At 38.0% G+C, this 18,097-nt stretch overlaps 2 protein-coding genes across 3 annotated transcripts; both read left to right on the top strand.

Moving 5' to 3' along the window:
- The first annotated feature begins 53 nt into the window (after positions 1-53).
- Positions 54-7,338, top strand: LOC117638727. Its single transcript, XM_034373825.1, has 9 exons — positions 54-316; positions 557-3,817; positions 3,901-3,987; positions 4,825-4,977; positions 5,326-5,489; positions 5,573-5,720; positions 6,101-6,223; positions 6,311-6,398; positions 6,841-7,338. The coding sequence occupies exons 2-9, from the start codon at positions 986-988 to the stop codon at positions 7,044-7,046; spliced, it is 3,801 nt and encodes a 1,266-aa protein (XP_034229716.1). The 5' UTR covers positions 54-316; positions 557-985; the 3' UTR covers positions 7,047-7,338.
- Positions 7,339-7,468: 130 nt separating this feature from the next.
- LOC117638728 (3-ketoacyl-CoA thiolase 2, peroxisomal) lies at positions 7,469-12,700 on the top strand. 2 transcript variants are annotated; one of them, XM_034373826.1, is made up of 14 exons: positions 7,469-8,046; positions 8,242-8,318; positions 8,433-8,517; positions 8,622-8,748; positions 8,836-8,934; positions 9,010-9,077; positions 9,161-9,268; positions 9,354-9,431; positions 9,503-9,635; positions 9,782-9,878; positions 10,149-10,272; positions 10,365-10,473; positions 10,692-10,775; positions 10,894-11,211. In XM_034373826.1, the coding sequence occupies exons 1-14, from the start codon at positions 7,942-7,944 to the stop codon at positions 11,001-11,003; spliced, it is 1,404 nt and encodes a 467-aa protein (XP_034229717.1). In that variant the 5' UTR covers positions 7,469-7,941; the 3' UTR covers positions 11,004-11,211. The 2 variants fall into 2 exon arrangements, with proteins under 2 accessions (XP_034229717.1, XP_034229718.1); XM_034373827.1 differs by lacking the exons at positions 10,692-10,775; positions 10,894-11,211 and adding an exon at positions 11,436-12,700.
- Positions 12,701-18,097: the final 5,397 nt, after the last annotated feature.

Genomic DNA, 18,097 nt, shown 5'->3' with positions numbered 1-18,097 from the left:
TAAAACAAATAAACTAATGAAATGAAATAAAATAAAATAATATTGTTATTTGTTATTGATACAGTAAAAAGGCAATACCGTGGGTGGGTCGATGCCGCTTAATTCTCGGCAATGTCGCTCTCCGACGCCCGAGATTGAACCTGTAGCCGTAAGCCACGCTCCCTTTTCATCTCCAAATCCCCTCTCTTTCTCTTTTTCCCAATTTTCCCTTATTCTTCTTCTTCCCTCTTCACACCAATGACAGCTTCCCAGCTCCAAAACCCAGTTGCAACACACAGACAGAGCCACACGCACCCCCCTTCGCACCCATCATCAGGTACTTGAAATTTTCAATTTTTCTTCTGCAATTTTGTTCCTTTCCATTTTGATCGGTACCCATCTCTGTATTAAGCATGCCCACTTGAAATTCGCTTTTGATTTTGTGGTTTTATGCTGTGTGTGATATGTTTAGCCCCGCTTTGAAAATGTTGATGGTAATTTGGACGATATGTTGTTGATTTTGATTTTGTATGATGGGTTCTTAGAGAAATTGTTTTATGGATCTGTGACTGTGCAGGAAACGATTTGCTAAAGAAATTGGACTTCGATTGTTCTTGTTTGCTGGTCTCAGCTTCTACTAGTCCAATCTGCAAATGATATTCATTTCATGTTTGTGATTGTATAGGCTGCAATTGAACAAACACATATAGATAGAGGGATTATTTTTCTGTAGAAATCGGTGGACTTTGGTAGTTTCCGGTTTGGTGATCGGATCATAGAAAAATACTGCATCAGTAACCGGAGGAAGATGTACAGGGTTTATGAACTTGATCGTGATTTGCCACGAAAGTTATTTTAATAGAAAAGATAGCTTCTTGATGACTGTGGAAAAGAAGTATTGGAGTTGAGGCTTGCTGGTATGAAGAGTGACTTGTATGCCTGTTCTTAATTTGCCAATTTGAGGATAGGGGGTTATAGGAGCTCAGGTAGCTGAGTCACCGTTCTTATGCAGCTAAGCAGGTCCGAGCATTTTTTTGATACCATGACCAATGAGGTGCCTGGCCCATCAGGTCAATGGATCCAGAAAGAAGCAACCTTAGTTGTTCCAAACAAGGTTAAGAATGTACACAATCATGTATCTGTACAGACAGGGGAGGAATTTTCCATGGAGTTTCTTCAGGATCGTTTTGCAGCAAGAAGAGTTCCTGCTGTGACTGATAGGGTTGAGAATTGTGAAAATAAGGTTGGATTGAATTATAATCAGAATTATCAGCTGGGCTATCAGGATCTTACTGGTATTCTGGGGTTGAGGAGGATGGATTCTGAGTGTGCATCTGATACATCTGATTTTGTCTCGGCAAAAGGGTCGTGTAAAGAGATTGAAAACGACGTTTGTGTTGACAAGTTAAGCAGATGCAACAGGGAGGAAGTTGATAGCAGACAAGGATCAAGGAAGGCTTTTGGAGAACTGAATTTTGACCGGGCTGGTTTTGGACCAACTACCCTGCCTATTTATATGTCTGAGTCCCCTCATTCCAACAACCTTAATGGGTCAGGAGTGTTGGATGGTTCTCAATCTGGGAAGATGAAATTTCTTTGCAGCTTTGGTGGAAAAATTTTGCCCAGGCCTAGCGATGGGAAACTCAGGTATGTTGGGGGGGAGACACGGATTATTTCCTTCAGGAAGAATATCTCGTGGGAAGAGCTTGTGGAAAAAACTTCTGGTTTTTGCAACCAACCTCATACGATCAAGTACCAGCTCCCAAGTGAGGATCTTGATGCTCTTATATCTGTGTCATCTGATGAGGATCTTCAAAATATGATAGAGGAGTACCATGGGCTTGAAAGGCATGAGGGTTCTCAGAGACCACGGATCTTTTTGATTCCTTTAGGTGAATCTGAAAATACATCTTCCTTTGAGGCAGATAGCATACAACAAAGCAACCCTGATTATCAATATGTTGCTGCTGTAAATGGCATGATAGATCCTAGTCCTAGGAAAAACGGTGGAGGGCAGAATTTGACTGAAGCAAGTCAACAGGGAACCAAGACTTCGCTATTTCCTATGGAGATTAAGAGTGATTCTAAAGTCTTGCATCCTAATCAAATTTTGAGTGAATCCCAGAATATGGCTAGGTCTGCCATTCAATCTCCTTCTTTTTCTCCAATTACACATCAACGAGGAGATTCCAAGAGTATTCATTTACAATCACGTGGGGTTAACTCATGCCAGGGTAGTAATGAGAGCAGCAGTTCTTTTGTTAGTTCTCAACCACCACCAGAGAACTCTAGCATCAGCACTGCAGGTTATAAAAATCATCCACTGGGGACAGTAACTTTTATGGAACCTGGCCAACACTATGGAGGACATAGTCACAACCGCAATCCCAGCAAAGATGCTACATCTGCTTTAGCTTTTGGTCAAAACGAAGGTGATTTTGATGGATTTTCTCATGAGAGGCCAGTCTATAAGGAAACATTAACTCCTCCTGACAGGCCTATCTCACACCCAGAACATCCAAAGGTTATGTTGTCAGGATCTAATGATTCCATTGATTGTCATCATGGCATACCACATGCGTTTTCTGATTCAAAACTGCAAGAGAATGGAGGGAGGTCTATATACTGTTCACAAGAAGGCATGAGCCCATCTTCCCCCTTAAACTTCCCAAAAGCTCAATTGTCATTGCTGCTGAACTCAGGTGCCTCACAAGAAAAGCCAACCCAACTGCATGACAATATCGAATCTTTCAATCCTCAGCTGCAAAATCAGTTACATGGTAAGGAGTCGATTGGATTGCAGAGAAGACTGGATTTGCCAAATTCTTCTCCATGTTTAGAATCTTTGGGCAGGAACGAACATGCTTCCAAAGTTAATGGTGATATTCCTGACAAATACTGGACATCTAAAAAGAAAGATTCTTTGCCTTCGGAATTGACAAAGAAGTTCAATGAAAAGGATCCTTTCCTTCATCAAGATGAGACCCTTTATGGGACAAGATCACCTGCCACTGGTGTTGAGTATCGGAATGGATTGCCTAATATAAATCCCAACCCAACATCTAGTTTTGCGTCTGAGGTTGTCATTCCTGCAGCCATTAGTTTGAAACCTTTGGTAGATAACAAGATGGAGGAACCTAAGAACTTCCAACATGACAAAACCCCTGTCAATATTCTTGTCACGAGCCAAAGAACTGCCAATGATCAAGGTTGTGCTTTGACAGGGACTGCAAATGGTGAACAAGGACAGGATGTTTCAGGGGCCAGGAATTCTGAAGTTGCAGGATTATTTCCAAGTACTAGACAGCATTCTCGTAATGAAAATTCTTTGGCAGATCTCATCTCAGGGTTGTCCGATGGCCCAAACTACCATGAATCTGCACGTCCGCAACTTGTTGCAAGTCAAAAGGATATAGGTTTCCAAGAACCCCTGCTAACACACTCTGCAAAGATGTACCCGTTGACAGTTCTTGATGACCCTGAGTTGCAAGACAGTGACCATAGGGTGTTGCAGAACCCAATCCAAGATGCTGCGTTTAAAAGAGGGGTCTCTCTCATTGATGATGACTTTGTAAATTGCCCTGATGAGAATGCTGAGAAGTTGAGCTCGAATGTTGTTGAAAATGTTGCTCTGAGACAACCAAAACCCCTAACAATGAGTAATGATAAAAAGCAGTTGGAGTCAGTGATAATTGTAGAAGACGTAACCGACACTATTACTCCTGGCATTCAGTTTTCATCAGTAGTTTCCCCATATTCTGAGGATGAACCCATTGGTGATCTCATGTCCCCTACTGCAACAGAGGTGGAGAGCATCATTCCAGAGTCTGAATATGAGGTAGAATTGATTAAATTTTCTGGAACTGATTTTGTAAATTATGTATCTACTCGTGGGCTTGAATTCCAGCTTGTTATTTGTAGGATGATAGGGCCGGTGAGGGAGACAAGAATGAATCATTTAGTGACGCAATGATAGCTGAAATGGAAGCCAGCATCTATGGCTTGCAGGTATTCCTCCAATGTCTTAATTTTTCCTGATTAGGACATGTTTTCATTTAACATATTGCAAATGCATATTTTGTTTCATGTTTGGCAAAATTGTATGTTTGCTGACTGGAGCCTCTGTCACTCCAGCGTATGATGCAGCATGCTATATAACATGTTTTGACGAGATTTCTTGGCCTTGTCAGTGAACACCAAGGACATTAATAATTGTGTTGATTGGAAAGTGTAAAACTGATTATTTATTTCTTTAAAGAAGAGGGAGTTCTTTACTTTTTTATTTTCTAAAAAAGATCTATAGCATCTGATGGTTACATATGATGAGATTATCTTCCTGGTAAATATAATGATTCTCATTATCAACCTTTCTCATGCCTCCTAAATTCCTAATACTGTGTTTTTGCCTAATAAGAAGAGACGGTTCTTGCATCTCTCGCCTATAACCACTTAATTTGGAGTATACAGTTTTGACTTGTGGTCAATTTTTCTTTAGGGATACAGAGCTCAATACTTTGCTGCAGTGACAAAAGTTATTGTGGAGTTTCTGACTTGATAATATTTATGCGTGTGTGTGTAGTCTATAGAGAGAGAGAGCTATATTCACTGATAAACAAAGGGATGTGTGGTGCAGTTTGCTTACTCATGAAACAACAAATCACTCATGCATGTGTAAATTCTCATACTGTCTTTGATTGTTTTAGATGGGGTGTGTGTTGCTCCTTTTGTATGACTGAAATGCCCTCTCTTTTGTGAAAGACCAGCTTCCTGTCATTTTGTCCTTTGTGGGTACTCATAGAAGTTTGGTTTCTTCATGCAACTGAATCTTCTGAATATGATGTCCAGATTATAAAAAATGCTGATCTGGAAGAATTACGGGAATTAGGATCTGGTACATATGGAACTGTTTATCATGGAAAATGGCGGGGAACAGATGTTGCGATCAAGCGAATTAAAAAGAGCTGTTTTGCAGGGAGATCATCAGAGCAAGATCGACTGGTGGGTCCGTTGAACATTCTTTCCAATCTGTTTGCTTTATTCTTTCTCATTTCCTGCATAATTGGTGTTGAAGAAAGTCAACATCTTAGAACTCTTCCTTGGACAATAAGCCGTGACATTGAAATTTTGATTAATTCAAAGATTCTTTGGCTTCTGGCATTTGTTATATTATACATGCCTGTCCTAAAACAGGGTATCATTTAAATCTGGAATATGTTGTATACCTTATAGACAGCCAAGTAGTTATCTATAAATTTCAGTGATAATTTGAATTCTTTATGAATACAAATAATTTTAATCGTAATTTGACACACATGTGAAGTTGATAGTTGAATTTGGCTGTACCAGACAAAAGACTTCTGGAGAGAGGCGCAGATCCTTTCAAATCTTCATCATCCAAATGTGGTTGCATTCTATGGGGTAGTACCCGATGGAGCTGGTGGTACGTTGGCAACTGTAGCTGAATTCATGGTCAATGGGTCACTTAGGCATGCGCTACTTAAGAAGGATAGGTAATTTTGATATCATTTCTTTCCTTTATTTGCTTCTTACAGTTTTTTCTGCATATCTTAGAACATGGGGATTCATTATGCAGATCACTTGACCGTCGTAGAAAGCTTATAATTGCAATGGATGCAGCTTTCGGCATGGAATACTTGCATTCAAAGAATATTGTCCATTTTGATTTGAAGTGTGACAATCTGCTAGTCAACTTGAGGGATTCTCAACGACCTATATGCAAGGTAAATTAGATTGACCAAGTTTCATATTCAAGGGCTGACATAAATGCACTTCATAGGAAAGCATTTTTCTTTGTAGTCTTTATACAATTCCAGACCGTGAAATGCCTTAAAAGAACTGCAAATTTTAGCAAAACCATATAGTAAGTATTTCAATGCCAACAGTTTCCCTGATCATGAAATTGGGCAGATCCAGTGGGAGCTTTCTTTTCCCTCACAAAGAGGCTGGAAAGTCATAATTATACAGCCATGTATCCTTTGTGGGACCTTTTATGTGGAAGTTCAGCCAAATATCACGTTTCTTTCTTTCTTTGAGGTTTTCCCAGGAGACTTATTGCTTGGATTTTCCTTTAATACTGGTGATTGGGGTTGCATGCTTTTAGGTTGGAGATTTTGGTTTATCGAGAATCAAACGCAATACTTTGGTATCTGGTGGTGTGCGAGGAACTCTTCCTTGGATGGCACCAGAATTATTAAATGGTAGCAGCAGCCGGGTTTCTGAGAAGGTTAGTAGAACTGTTATGCTTGGTGCTGTAATGTAGAAGGCAAAAACGGATTGGTTTTTTAATGTAATTGGCATTATTTTTTGACAGGTTGATGTGTTCTCGTTTGGAATTTCAATGTGGGAGATCTTGACTGGGGAGGAACCATACGCGAATATGCATTGTGGTGCCATCATTGGTAAGATTATGTCATGGACCTTCTTATCATTAGTATTGATTTTGAATGGAAGTCCCATGTGATAACTGAAGGGCAACAAAATGAGTTCTTTTATAAAAGAAATTTTGTTGATTCAAAATCTCTTGGTGGAAGTTTTAGCTTTCTTTCTACCTTTTCAAAAATGTTATGCTTGGTGCTGTAAATCCTTGCTTCCATTTGGACCATTTGTTGCTGTATGCATCAGGATATTAATTCATGGGTCTCTTAGCTCAAGGTAGAACATATCTTCCAACCATACCTCGAGCTAGTAATTTTTAAATTCAATAGCAAACATAACATTGACGCCCGCAGACTTAGTTTCTTCTATTTTTGCATGTTCCGCTTGCTTTAAATTACAATTAGTATGGATTCTATTTATCTTTATTTTAATTTTTTCACCTGATTTGGAAACTTTTGAACACAGGGGGAATCGTGAAGAACACTCTTCGACCTCCTATTCCAGAACGTTGTGATTCCGAGTGGAGGAATCTGATGGAACAGTGCTGGTCACCTGATCCTGAAATCCGGCCATCATTCACTGAGATAACTAACAGATTGCGAGCTATGTCTAATGCACTTCAGGCAAAGGTACCTCAGAATCAGACAAGACATATGAAGCCCAACGTTTGACATTCTTCAGGTATTGGGTTTCTCTAGTATCTCCAATGGAAACCCTCATGGTTGAGGAACAAAACTTTGAGGCTGATCAGTTTATCCTCACAATTTGATGGTCGATTGATTCGTTCTTCTGTTGATAAAGAGATCATATTTTTTTATTCTTTTGTAAAAGAAACACCGGGTCATACTAGCATGCAAGCAAGAGACCATCTACAGTTTTCTGCTAAGTTTGGTGTCCATGTTTTTTGCTGGAGAAACGTTTGTCCATATGTATATACACAGAAATTCATAGAGCTTTGGTTTATCCGCCCCCTTTTCTTTTCTTATTATTGATGCTCAGTGTAAAAAAAAGAAACACGCGCATCGGAAATTATCTGGTCACCGAAGACCTGTATTCACCAACCTTTGATAATGATGGCTCCAAAAGGCGGAAATAAAGGAAAAAGAAGCGAACTTGCAGCGCAGCCTTCAGTCAATGATTTTGATTTGTTTTCTACTAGAAAAGAAAAGGATTCATAATGGTTTTAAAAGTGGCCTCAAATGGAAATGAAAAGATTATGGCATGGCACCACAAAAAAATAAAAATAAAAAGTTGGTAGAGACTAGAGAGAGAAGCAGCAACTGAGCAAGCCAAACGTTTGGTTGCTGTGAAAAACGTGGGGTATTATTTCCTTGTATTTTCCCCAATGGCAGCCACCGAGCAAATGGGGTCTCATTATTGTTTCAGTGCCTTTCCCATTGCAGTTGACTAAGTGGGTTCGTCTTGTGGTCAATGTTTACTTGGAAATTCAAGAGGCCAACCTCATTTCAACTATAAAAACGCATAAACCATTGATTAATGTGTTACTGCTCCACAGTGTGTGATTGATTGAAATAGCTTTCTGCAATTCATCTTGGAGAGAGAGAGATGGAGAAAGCGCATAACAGACAGCGTGTTCTGCTTCAGCATCTGTTGCCCAATTCTTCTTTTTCCGCTGCTCCTCCTGAAACCCATCAATCTGCTGCCCTGTCTGTAAGTTTATATCCATTTTCGATAATCGGATTTAATTGTAGTGACTCTTTACTTGGTGTTCTTGTTTCCAGCTTATTTTCTCTTCAATTCTCTTCCTTTTCAGTTTCATAAAAAAAAGGAACGAAACTTTGATTGTACCTAATTTTGCTTTATGTTATGTAGCTGATTCTTTTTTCTTCATAATTTGTTTGTTAGGCTTCAATATGTGCTGCTGGGGATAGTGCTGCGTACCACAGAACAGCTGCTTTTGGAGACGATGTAGTGATTGTGGCGTGAGTAATTAACTGATCTGAGAAAGTTCTTTAATTCCTTTATTTTTTTTGAATATTTGGGTGGAGTTTATGCCTTCTCTATGTTAAACCTTGCTGTAAAATCATGTTAAATAGAGCCTACCGTACTGCCATTTGCAAAGCAAAGCGAGGAGGCTTTAAGGATACTTCACCTGATGATTTACTGGCTCCTGTTTTAAAGGTTAGCATACACTTCTCAACTGAATTCCAGAGGAATGAATATGTTTCATAATTATGTGGTAGTTATCTTATTCTGAATTTTCATTCGTTTTACTTTTTGTGCAGGCACTAATTGAGAGGACAAATTTGAACCCAAGTGAAGTAGGGGATATAGTTGTTGGTACGGTTATGGCACCTGGCTCACTTAGAGCAACTGAATGCAGGATGGCTGCATTTTATGCTGGTTTCCCTGGTAAGTTTTAGACTATATTTGGTGTTTTAAGTAATTTATTTATATTTGTTTTAGTCTAAAGTTGTATGATTCCTCTGTTTTGCCCAGATACGGTTCCCATCAGAACCGTCAACAGGCAATGTTCATCAGGCCTTCAGGCAGTTGCTGATGTAGCTGCTTCTATAAAAGCCGGATTCTATGAAATTGGTGAGAGAATATTCTGGATTAAGTATTATTTTAGGTGGTCTCCATCAGTGGAATTGACCTTTGTTTTGAATGCAGGTGTTGCAGCTGGATTGGAGTCCATGTCAGTTGATAAACTTGGCAGGATGAACAAAATTAACCCTAAAGTATATTCCATCTCTAGTTGTTTACTTTATAATTTGTTTTACATGAAGAATGTTCTTTTGAGATGAATATATGCTGTTAACAGGTAGATACCTTTGCACAAGCCCGTGACTGTCTTCTTCCCATGGGTATTACCTCTGAAAATGTTGCACAGCGATATGGTGTGACACGGCAGGAGCAAGACAAAGCTGCTGTGAGTTTTCTATCTGTTGACAGGCATTAGCTATTTGATAAACTCATAATGCTGAAGCTGTAGTTTCATGAATTTATTTGTATAGGTTGAATCACATAGCCGTGCTGCTGCAGCAACAGCATCAGGCAAATTCCAAGATGAAATTGTCCCTGTATCTACTAAGGTAAACACAGAAATTTGGTCTCCTGGGTGACTGTCTTTCATTTTTCTGTAATTAACTATTTGTATGCATAGATTGTGGATCCGAAAACAGGAGAGGAGAGGCCTGTTACAATTTCTGTGGATGATGGGATCCGGCCAAATGCAAACATGAATGATTTGGCAAAGCTGAAGCCTGCATTTAAAGCAGATGGGTCTACAACTGCAGGTATTTAATCACTCAATTTTCATGACGCCCGCTGCTTGTAAACCATGACAGTATCTTCATTTAATTGTACACAACTTTTTCTTTGAGTGAGATGTTTTTGACTTGTATCAAGCATTGTGAATCAGTTCATTGTTTTTGTCTCTTAGGAAATGCTAGCCAGGTGAGTGATGGTGCTGGAGCAGTTCTCCTCATGAAGAGAAGTTTAGCTATGCAGAAGGGGCTTCCTATTCTTGGTGTTTTCAGGTATGAAATTTATACTTCCGTGAAATAACATTTAACTCATCACTTAAACTTTGAAGATTATTATGCCTCTTGAAATGACTATAATATCGAAACAAAAAAATCATAGCAAATTAATGAACCATAAGTGGAGAGATGAGCTGCTTGAGGTTTGGTCATTTATTAATTTTCTTGTCAGTGTTAATTGGTGTTATTTCCTTGTGATAAGTTTGTTCGTGAACTAACAGAAGCGTGATTTGTACCTTGGATTACAATTTTCTCCTTTCCATGCAGGGGTTTTGCTGCTGTTGGTGTTGACCCCGCTGTCATGGGAATAGGTCCAGCTGCTGCAATTCCAGTTGCGGTGAAATCTGCTGGTCTGGAGCTTGATGATATTGATCTATTTGAGATAAATGAGGTAGTATAGTGCTAATGATTTCCATAACATTCATGATAAATATGGTATGGCTTGAATTATCTTAACTATGCTGTTTTATTGGTTTCCTATAGGCATTTGCATCTCAATATGTATATTGTTGCAAGAAATTGGAGCTTGATCCTGAAAAAGTCAATGTTAATGGAGGCGCTATTGCTCTAGGGCATCCTTTAGGCGCTACAGGTATATTAAATTGTCTTAAATTACACATTCCCTCATATTTTGCTGCTAAGCTATGAATTCAAGTGGATATGTGATGACACAAACAGGCATGTACATTTCGTTTAATGCTATCATCTGGTTTAATTACTAATATAACTAGTGAACAAAGAGGAAATGCAATCACATTATTATTTTTCTATAAGTTTGGTGAATAGAAGTGTGATATCTATGTGTGTTAGGTGCTCGCTGTGTTGCAACTCTATTGAATGAGATGAAGCGTCGTGGCAAGGATCACCGCTTTGGTGTGATATCCATGTGCATAGGTTTCTCTCTCTCTCTCTCTCTCTCTCTCTCTCGCACACACGCACACACATCTTCTTCCTGGTTACTGAGAGCTTGTGATAATATAAGACGTGACTGAGAGTGTGTCCTTTGTTGCAGGCTCCGGTATGGGGGCTGCTGCAGTTTTTGAGAGAGGGGACTCAGTTGATAAGCTGTGCAACGTTAGAACAGTTGAAAGGAACAATCTTTTATCAAATGATGCTAGGTAGATAATTCAAGTGCATCTTGCTACTTTTGGGCTATTGGCTTGTTGAATCATCAAAATAAATTGTTTCCGAGAGTATGTATGGATCTTCCTCACAAACCAAAGGGAAAAAACTATGATGAGAATTAGAGAGATTGTAAAATGTCAAGTTATGAGTATTTTAATAAACCTTTTCGCAGTTAGATTTGCTGTCTAACTAATCTGCCTTTGAATCATCTTTCTTTTTTACTTTCCCTTCAGCTCATACAAATTACAAAAAAGAAAAACTAGAAGCACCAGCTTTTACTGTTCTACACTTCTATTCTATTTAGTGACATGTCCAATTTTCCATAACCCTAATCAAAGGCAGGTCTTAACAGAGCAGAGCAAATCATAACCAGTCACTAAGAAAAACTTTTCTCCTATGTTTATCAAAATCATTGTTCATAATTGACAGGAGACTGGTTTGATGGTCATAAAGCAAATCACTCAGAAGATGGACGAAGAAAATAAAAAAGTGAAGAGAGGACCTAGTCAATGACTTCTTCAAATGTTATCAACCATGATAATTCTTAGTATACCTTAATGGTGAAATGTCTAGGAAGCTTCCTCTTTGGTCAAAAGAATGTTTCTGAATCATTTCAAACTTATCAACATTCTTCAAGCTTCATTTTGATACACAATAAATCAATGACCATTTTTCACTAATCAATATCATGTGAAGTATAGTAAGTGTAACTTTCCTCTGACTTAAACCACATTTTTCTTTCCATATATTCTTATTGACTTGTGCTTTTTAGTTCTAACTTTTCCAGAGACAAGTTGGTAGTGCCAGAAAATGTTGATAAAATATGGGAAGTGGACGACCAACACCACGTACTGTCACCTACACATCCCACATCCCATTTCATTTTTGACAAGTGATTTTACCTCATTCCCCTGTATGTTCTTTCTTGAGTTGGTCTTGGATTTGCCTTCCGATTTCACCAATTCCCTCTCACCTACAGTTCTTTATCATTTTATTTAAACACACACAGAGAGACAGAGACCACCCACAAACAAAAACACATACACATCACATCACAACACACAAGAAGAGAGAGAGAGAGAGAGAGAGAGAGCAAAATGGCAGCGAGGGCAAATATTGAAGGGGCAGAGAAGGGGCTGATGAAGATCAAGCAGAAGAACCCAGATGGGAAAAACAAGAAAGAGGCAGAGAAAATGGTGAAGTTGAAGCTGGACACAACAGAGAAAGTGGAGATGAAGAAGATCATGGTCCTGGAAGAGCCACACCAACTCTCATGGTTCAAGCAAAAAGCTGCAAGTGTATTTCCCGCCAAGAGAAAATCAGTGAAACGCATGATTTTTGATCGTTTAGTAGTCTAATTTGGCTCTGTGGTTTCTCACTCTTCTCCTTCCTCATCATCAGCGGTTGGAGTGGCCTCCAAACCCCACAAGCCTAAAACACCAAACACCACCACCACCACCAACACCAAAGAAGAACAATTAATCACATACCCATTACCCACCAAACCCGTTGTAATACATATAATTTAGCACCTTCTCTTTTGCTCTCTCTTTCCAAGTCCACTTAATTCTTTGTTTTCGGCTTTTCGACTCTGTTTTTAATTTAATAGTTCAAGGTCTCTGCTTTTGATAGTATTTTGTGGCTACGGTCTGATTGTTCTTGCTTTGCTTTTAGTAAATGATTCAATGTCTCAACACTTGTGGCTTTTGATTCACTGGCTTGTTAACAAAATGTGCATCAATTTTCGATGAGATTCATAGAAGCCCACATCAGACAGATACACACCCAAAAAATAAAAAATAAAATAAAATTCTCATATATAAAACTAAAGCAACCCAGGAAACCAGTTTTTGAAAAGGGTTGGATTTGTGAAATTCAACTTTAATTAGGTGGACAAAGCCATCAAAACAAATAAATTAAGCAGAGAGTTCTAAATTAATGGTACCATTTTTTAGTTTAATCATGATCATTTGGATTGGACTGGACTGGATTGTTGTGATACATGTGATCAAAGTCTGCAATTGCTCTGGGACATCATCCTTTAGGCGCCAGCTAGTAGCTACAGAGCTATGCAGAACAGAGTGACATATCTGGATGAAATTGGACCTTCTGCCGTGTTAGTTGCTGCTGCTGCTGCTTGACAGTTGACACTCATGCATGCTAATGAACTTGACTCTTGAACATTAATACATTATACCTCTTTTTTTCTTTTTCAATACTAATGAATATTATAGAAAATATATGGGATCATATCATACACCTAATCAAATCAAATCAAGAAGAGGAATTGAGAAGGACACTAATCCAACAAAAACAGAAAAAAAGAAAAAAAGAAAAAAAAAGAGTGGAAAACAGCTTGATTGCTTTGGGTAGCGTCATGTGTGTGTGGCACTGGCAATTGAATAGTTACCATTGTAAATCTCATCTACTTCCTGGCCTATACGATGTGAATGCGTTGGGATTTGGACCTTTTTCCTTACAGAAAGAAAGATACCAAATTGTTTGTGCCGTGACATGACTTGTATGAAAAACCGCTTTTTCACAAGCACCTTCTCAACAACGTCATATTCTCATAGAAAGATACCATTGTCATGAGATTTTCTTTTTGGAGGGAAGATTGGTTTGAAAGTCAGAAAGAACTTTACTAGTGCCCTTCTCAGTGGTTTAAGAGTTAAAATTACTTTCTCCCCTTCTTCTTCCGCTGCTCTCTTCTCACTAGTTTGTCTTATCTTCTTTTTTTTAATAATTATATTGTTGGATGAACGATAATTTTAATATAATGCCTCTCCGCAACTATAAACATTACTTCAAAGATTTCCAGGCGTTCCAATCTTCCTTGTAACTATAATCATTTGGTCAATAGTACAATTGAAGAAGACTTTGTGCCCAAGCTTTGGAAAAAGTGGACTGGCATGACAGAATAATACAAGATAAGGTTGTAAAGATATGGTCAAATTGCTTGCTTGTAGATTGTAATGGTTCATGTGTGAGTTACACTTTGGAATTTTGCTCTCATGGCTTTTCAGTGTTGTGTGGCAGTGTGGCGCCCGGCAACAATTGAAGAAGACTTTGTGCCCAAGCTTTGGAAAAAGTGGAATGGCATGACAGAATAATACAAGATACCAAATTGCATGCTTGTAGATCGTAATGGTTCATGTGTGAAGTAAGATTTTGGATCTCAATAATCATAACATCAGTTTTCTTCCTTGTCAGGTTTACTTTGATTTTTGGAGTTTATTGCTTGTCGTCAAAAAATTGTTCTTGCAGCAGGGTCTCCTCTCCTGTGTAAACCCAAGTCATGCTTTTATTTTAATGGAGAGATTATTGGTTTGAAAGTCAATAGAACTTTACTAGTGCCTTGTTTCCATATTTTTTTCCAAATCGCAACACTTTAGTTAAAGTGGCTTACATGCAGCCTAACCTGTGGCCCTAACCAAAGAGGGCCCCAGATTAATTGGCCTTCTCCTAGCTCTATCTAAGTCACATATGGCAAAATCTACCACAAGGGGCAGCTTCTAGGTTTAAAATGACCAGTACAAATCTTTGGCTCTTGGGAACCTCTCAGATTTACACGTCTTTGACTTCAGACCATAAACAAACACATTTTCACCATAAACAATCAAATAAAGAGAATTGACATGCATGCAGAAAAAGTCATTATTATATATGTAAATATATGAGTGATCTCCTTTGCCTCTAAACTTCACCTAATGATAAGCATAGCTTATCTTCTACAGAAGAAGAGACTCATATTTACATTCTTTGTTTTACACATAATCTTTAGCATCAATTGAAAAACATTCATGCTTCTACAAAAAAAGGGTTACCAGCACTAATTCTGAATTAGCCTTTTGATTGCAGCCATTAGCAATTTAATTTTCTGACTTAATTCAAAGTTCTCAAGGTTGTGGAAATAATGCAATTATAAATCACTAGAGATTTAAAAAAAAAAAAGTGACATATGAACTAGTGTTTGGGCTCCCATCTTGTCGAGTGCTTTTGTGGTATCTCTTTCAACTTCGTTACTTTCTTTTGTAATTGTCCACATCAAACCGACGCAAAACAAAAGAGAAAGAAAGAAGAAAGAGAGAGAGAAAGGAGTGGCATACAATTGAAGAAGGCTTGTTGGGAAATTGGAATGAGCATGACAGAATAATATTCAAGATAAAGTTGTAAAGGGAGATGATGTTGAAATCAGGTAAGTAGCTTTTTAAACACGGTGTTAATCAGACTAGGAAGAAAGATGCCACTACTCCACCAAATATAAGATAGGACTTAATCCAAGCCAAGCCTATCCTAGACAATTCTTATTATTAATTCTGTTCTAGCCAATCCTATGTAACAAACGGGGTCTAAAAAGATATCCATTTAAGCACACCAACACAGAAGGAAGGAAGCACACATTCACAGACAGAGAAAGAGAAAGAGAGAGATGGCAATGAAGGAAACTGCAGATACAGAGAGGGCGTTGAAGCACTTGAACCCAGATGGGGAAAAGGACCTCCTCTGCTCCAAAACAGAGCACCACGCAAAGGAGCCCATGAAGCTGAACTTGATCCCATCTGAAGATCAAAGCAAGGCTGAGCCATGGCAGTCGTTCAAATCAAAACCTGGAAGTGTCCGCCCGGTGAGGAAGAAATTAGTAAAGACGATGATGTTTCATCAAATTGTCCAATGCTTTTCCTCTGTTTCAGATGATACTAGTAATAGTCCTTCAGCTTCTGCTGGAGCCTCTGAAACCACCACATCATCAAACGCCAGCAACAAGGTCATCAGCAACCACGTTTACCCAGTCTAGGCATGCAATTCTTTTTCTGTTTCTTTCTGGTAATTTCAATGGTGGTGTTGTAGTTTTTTCATGGCTTTCATAGAATGCTGGGTTTTCTTTGATCTCTCTCTCTCTCTCTCTCTCTCTCTCTCTCTCTCCCTGAGCTTAAAAAACAGAGTTTTGTTCTTGGACATATCTGAATATGCGAATCTGTGTTACTGCTGTGTGTATGTGTGGGCTTTCATTTCATGTTGGCTTTTTCGTATTTAATTTTGAACCGGCCAAAAAACGTATGGTTTGTTCTTTCTTGATCAGGATTGAAGTTGATATGATGTGAAAAAATTGGTGAGCTAAGCGAGACAAAGTGTCATAAAGTTAGGGTCAATTCAAAATGAATAAAACACAGAGAGCTGTGCTGCTGGTGGGCACTGAATCCATCATTAAAATAGTAAGGCTTCAAAGCCTTTTCACTCCGTCAAGATAAGCCAGAAAAGCTCAAGTTAACCCCATAAATGGATAGAGATGTTTAGCCAAATTAAGATACGTTTTTAAAAGGAAAACCATGACTTTCCATCCATCAAATTGTAATGGAGGACCATCAGAAAAACATTACTTTTAAAATCCCACCATCACCAAATCACGATCCCAACTATAAATATCAATTGGTCAAAAAGTCACCAATGAGTTTTGATCCATCATAGAAAATGATGTTCAGGGTTCCACCCCCAATATGCATGCCCTCCCTTTGTATCAACATCATCACTCATGTTAGAGGGGCAGAAAAGGGAAAAGGCCACTTAATCTAATAAAATTATGTTTTCTTTAAAACCAAATTATGAGCTAGGTTCATTGAATTATATACACTAACACACCCCCTGAAGTTTTTCAGTTTTTCCACAAGCTACCTTCTAGTTTCAAAAATCAAACGAACACCCTATAGGATATTAAATTGTTTTTATAAAACACCCTTTTCATTGATGGTTCGTTCAAAAATTATTGATTTTATTTAAAAAATATAAAATTAATACAAATGACAAAATTAACTTCAATGATATATAAAAAATATTTGAATGTAAAATCAACAAAAAAAAATTTTGTGAAAACAATTTAAAACCTAATAATATGTTCGTATAATTTCTAAGATTTTAGAGTCTTTCAGTGCAAAAACCGAAAACCTCTAAACGTGTTAATGTAAATAACTCTTCTTCACATCCTTGAAGAAGACAATTATTAAATTGGTTTTTTTTTTTTTTCTCTGTCTAATTATTATTGCGGGCGGTGACAGTCTGTGGAATGTGACGACGTGGGCTTTGACGCTATAACTTTACGTCCGTGGTTGCGTCACAAGTCACGGTGTAACATGCCATGCATCATCAAAAATTGCTATGGAGTTAAACTTGGGCTTAATTAACTGTTGTTACTTCGAGTGAGGCCTTTGGGCCAATTAATCTTTAAATTATAATTGCAGTATGGCTATAAATTATAAAGTGGAGATGAATATCATGGTCCTGAGGTTGCAGCCAAAAGTTGGAAGTTTATTTCCCGCCAATAGAAAATTCACGAAAAGGCATGATTTTTATTTTTATTTTTATTTTTATAGTATAAATAATAGTCTAAACTACATAGAAGGGGAATTTCTCATACACAAACACAATTATGATGATGTGGGGATGTTGGAGAGTTTTCAACAATATAAGGCAGGCGACCGGTTGTCGATAAGAAGCGACCGATCGTTCCAAGTAGAAACTTTAGTTTGTTGTCTCGGTATAATGTGATCGTCTCAGAAAAATGGCCAGTCGTTTGATACAGAGATGCGATTTCCAAACAACTTTTCAATCTTAAGTTGTATCTCTTGATGCCTATATGTTTGAGTTAAATATATGAACGTTAAGAGCAATTCATAAACATGAAAATAAGTTAAAAGACACTCTTAAGTGGTACCTCTTGATTTTGATTAAGAGGTGCAATCCAAGAGATACATGGATTCAAATATGTGCAATACCTCATAAAAAAATATGAATCTAAGAGTGTGTATGAAATTATAGAGGAGTTTGTATCCTTTCTAAATAGGTATTACAAAAAGATATGAAATTATATCTAAGAAATATAAGAAAAATCTAAGAAAGATATCAAAGTTCAATCTCTGCTATTCTCCATCTAGTTTCACAACGTAAAATATCTAGAGGTTATTTTTTGCATCCTCTCATCCTCTCACCTTGAAGCACAAGCATCTTTCATCCTCTCATTACTTTAGGCTCCAGCTATTAGCTGCAGGTATACTGAAATACTAATGAAACATAATACTAAATATATCGCAATTGAA

Source organism: Prunus dulcis, chromosome 8, assembly GCF_902201215.1.
Source record: "Prunus dulcis chromosome 8, ALMONDv2, whole genome shotgun sequence".
NCBI lineage: Eukaryota > Viridiplantae > Streptophyta > Magnoliopsida > Rosales > Rosaceae > Prunus > Prunus dulcis.
Note: the sequence above shows the minus strand (reverse complement) of the source record. Positions and strands in the feature narration are given on the sequence as shown.

What these genes read in the sequence shown, in the direction of transcription:
- LOC117638727 (XM_034373825.1), top strand. Translation starts at nt 986, where the DNA reads ATGCAGCTAAGCAGGTCCGAGCATTTTTTTGATACCATGACCAATGAG. An exon ending in CATCAGAGCAAGATCGACTG is followed by an intron (nt 4,978 to 5,325) that starts GTGGGTCCGTTG and finishes TGGCTGTACCAG; the next exon opens with ACAAAAGACTTCTGGAGAGA. An exon ending in GCATTGTGGTGCCATCATTG is followed by an intron (nt 6,399 to 6,840) that starts GTAAGATTATGT and finishes TTTTGAACACAG; the next exon opens with GGGGAATCGTGAAGAACACT.
- LOC117638728 (XM_034373826.1), top strand. Translation starts at nt 7,942, where the DNA reads ATGGAGAAAGCGCATAACAGACAGCGTGTTCTGCTTCAGCATCTGTTG. An exon ending in ATTTTATGCTGGTTTCCCTG is followed by an intron (nt 8,749 to 8,835) that starts GTAAGTTTTAGA and finishes TGTTTTGCCCAG; the next exon opens with ATACGGTTCCCATCAGAACC. An exon ending in CCTATTCTTGGTGTTTTCAG is followed by an intron (nt 9,879 to 10,148) that starts GTATGAAATTTA and finishes CTTTCCATGCAG; the next exon opens with GGGTTTTGCTGCTGTTGGTG.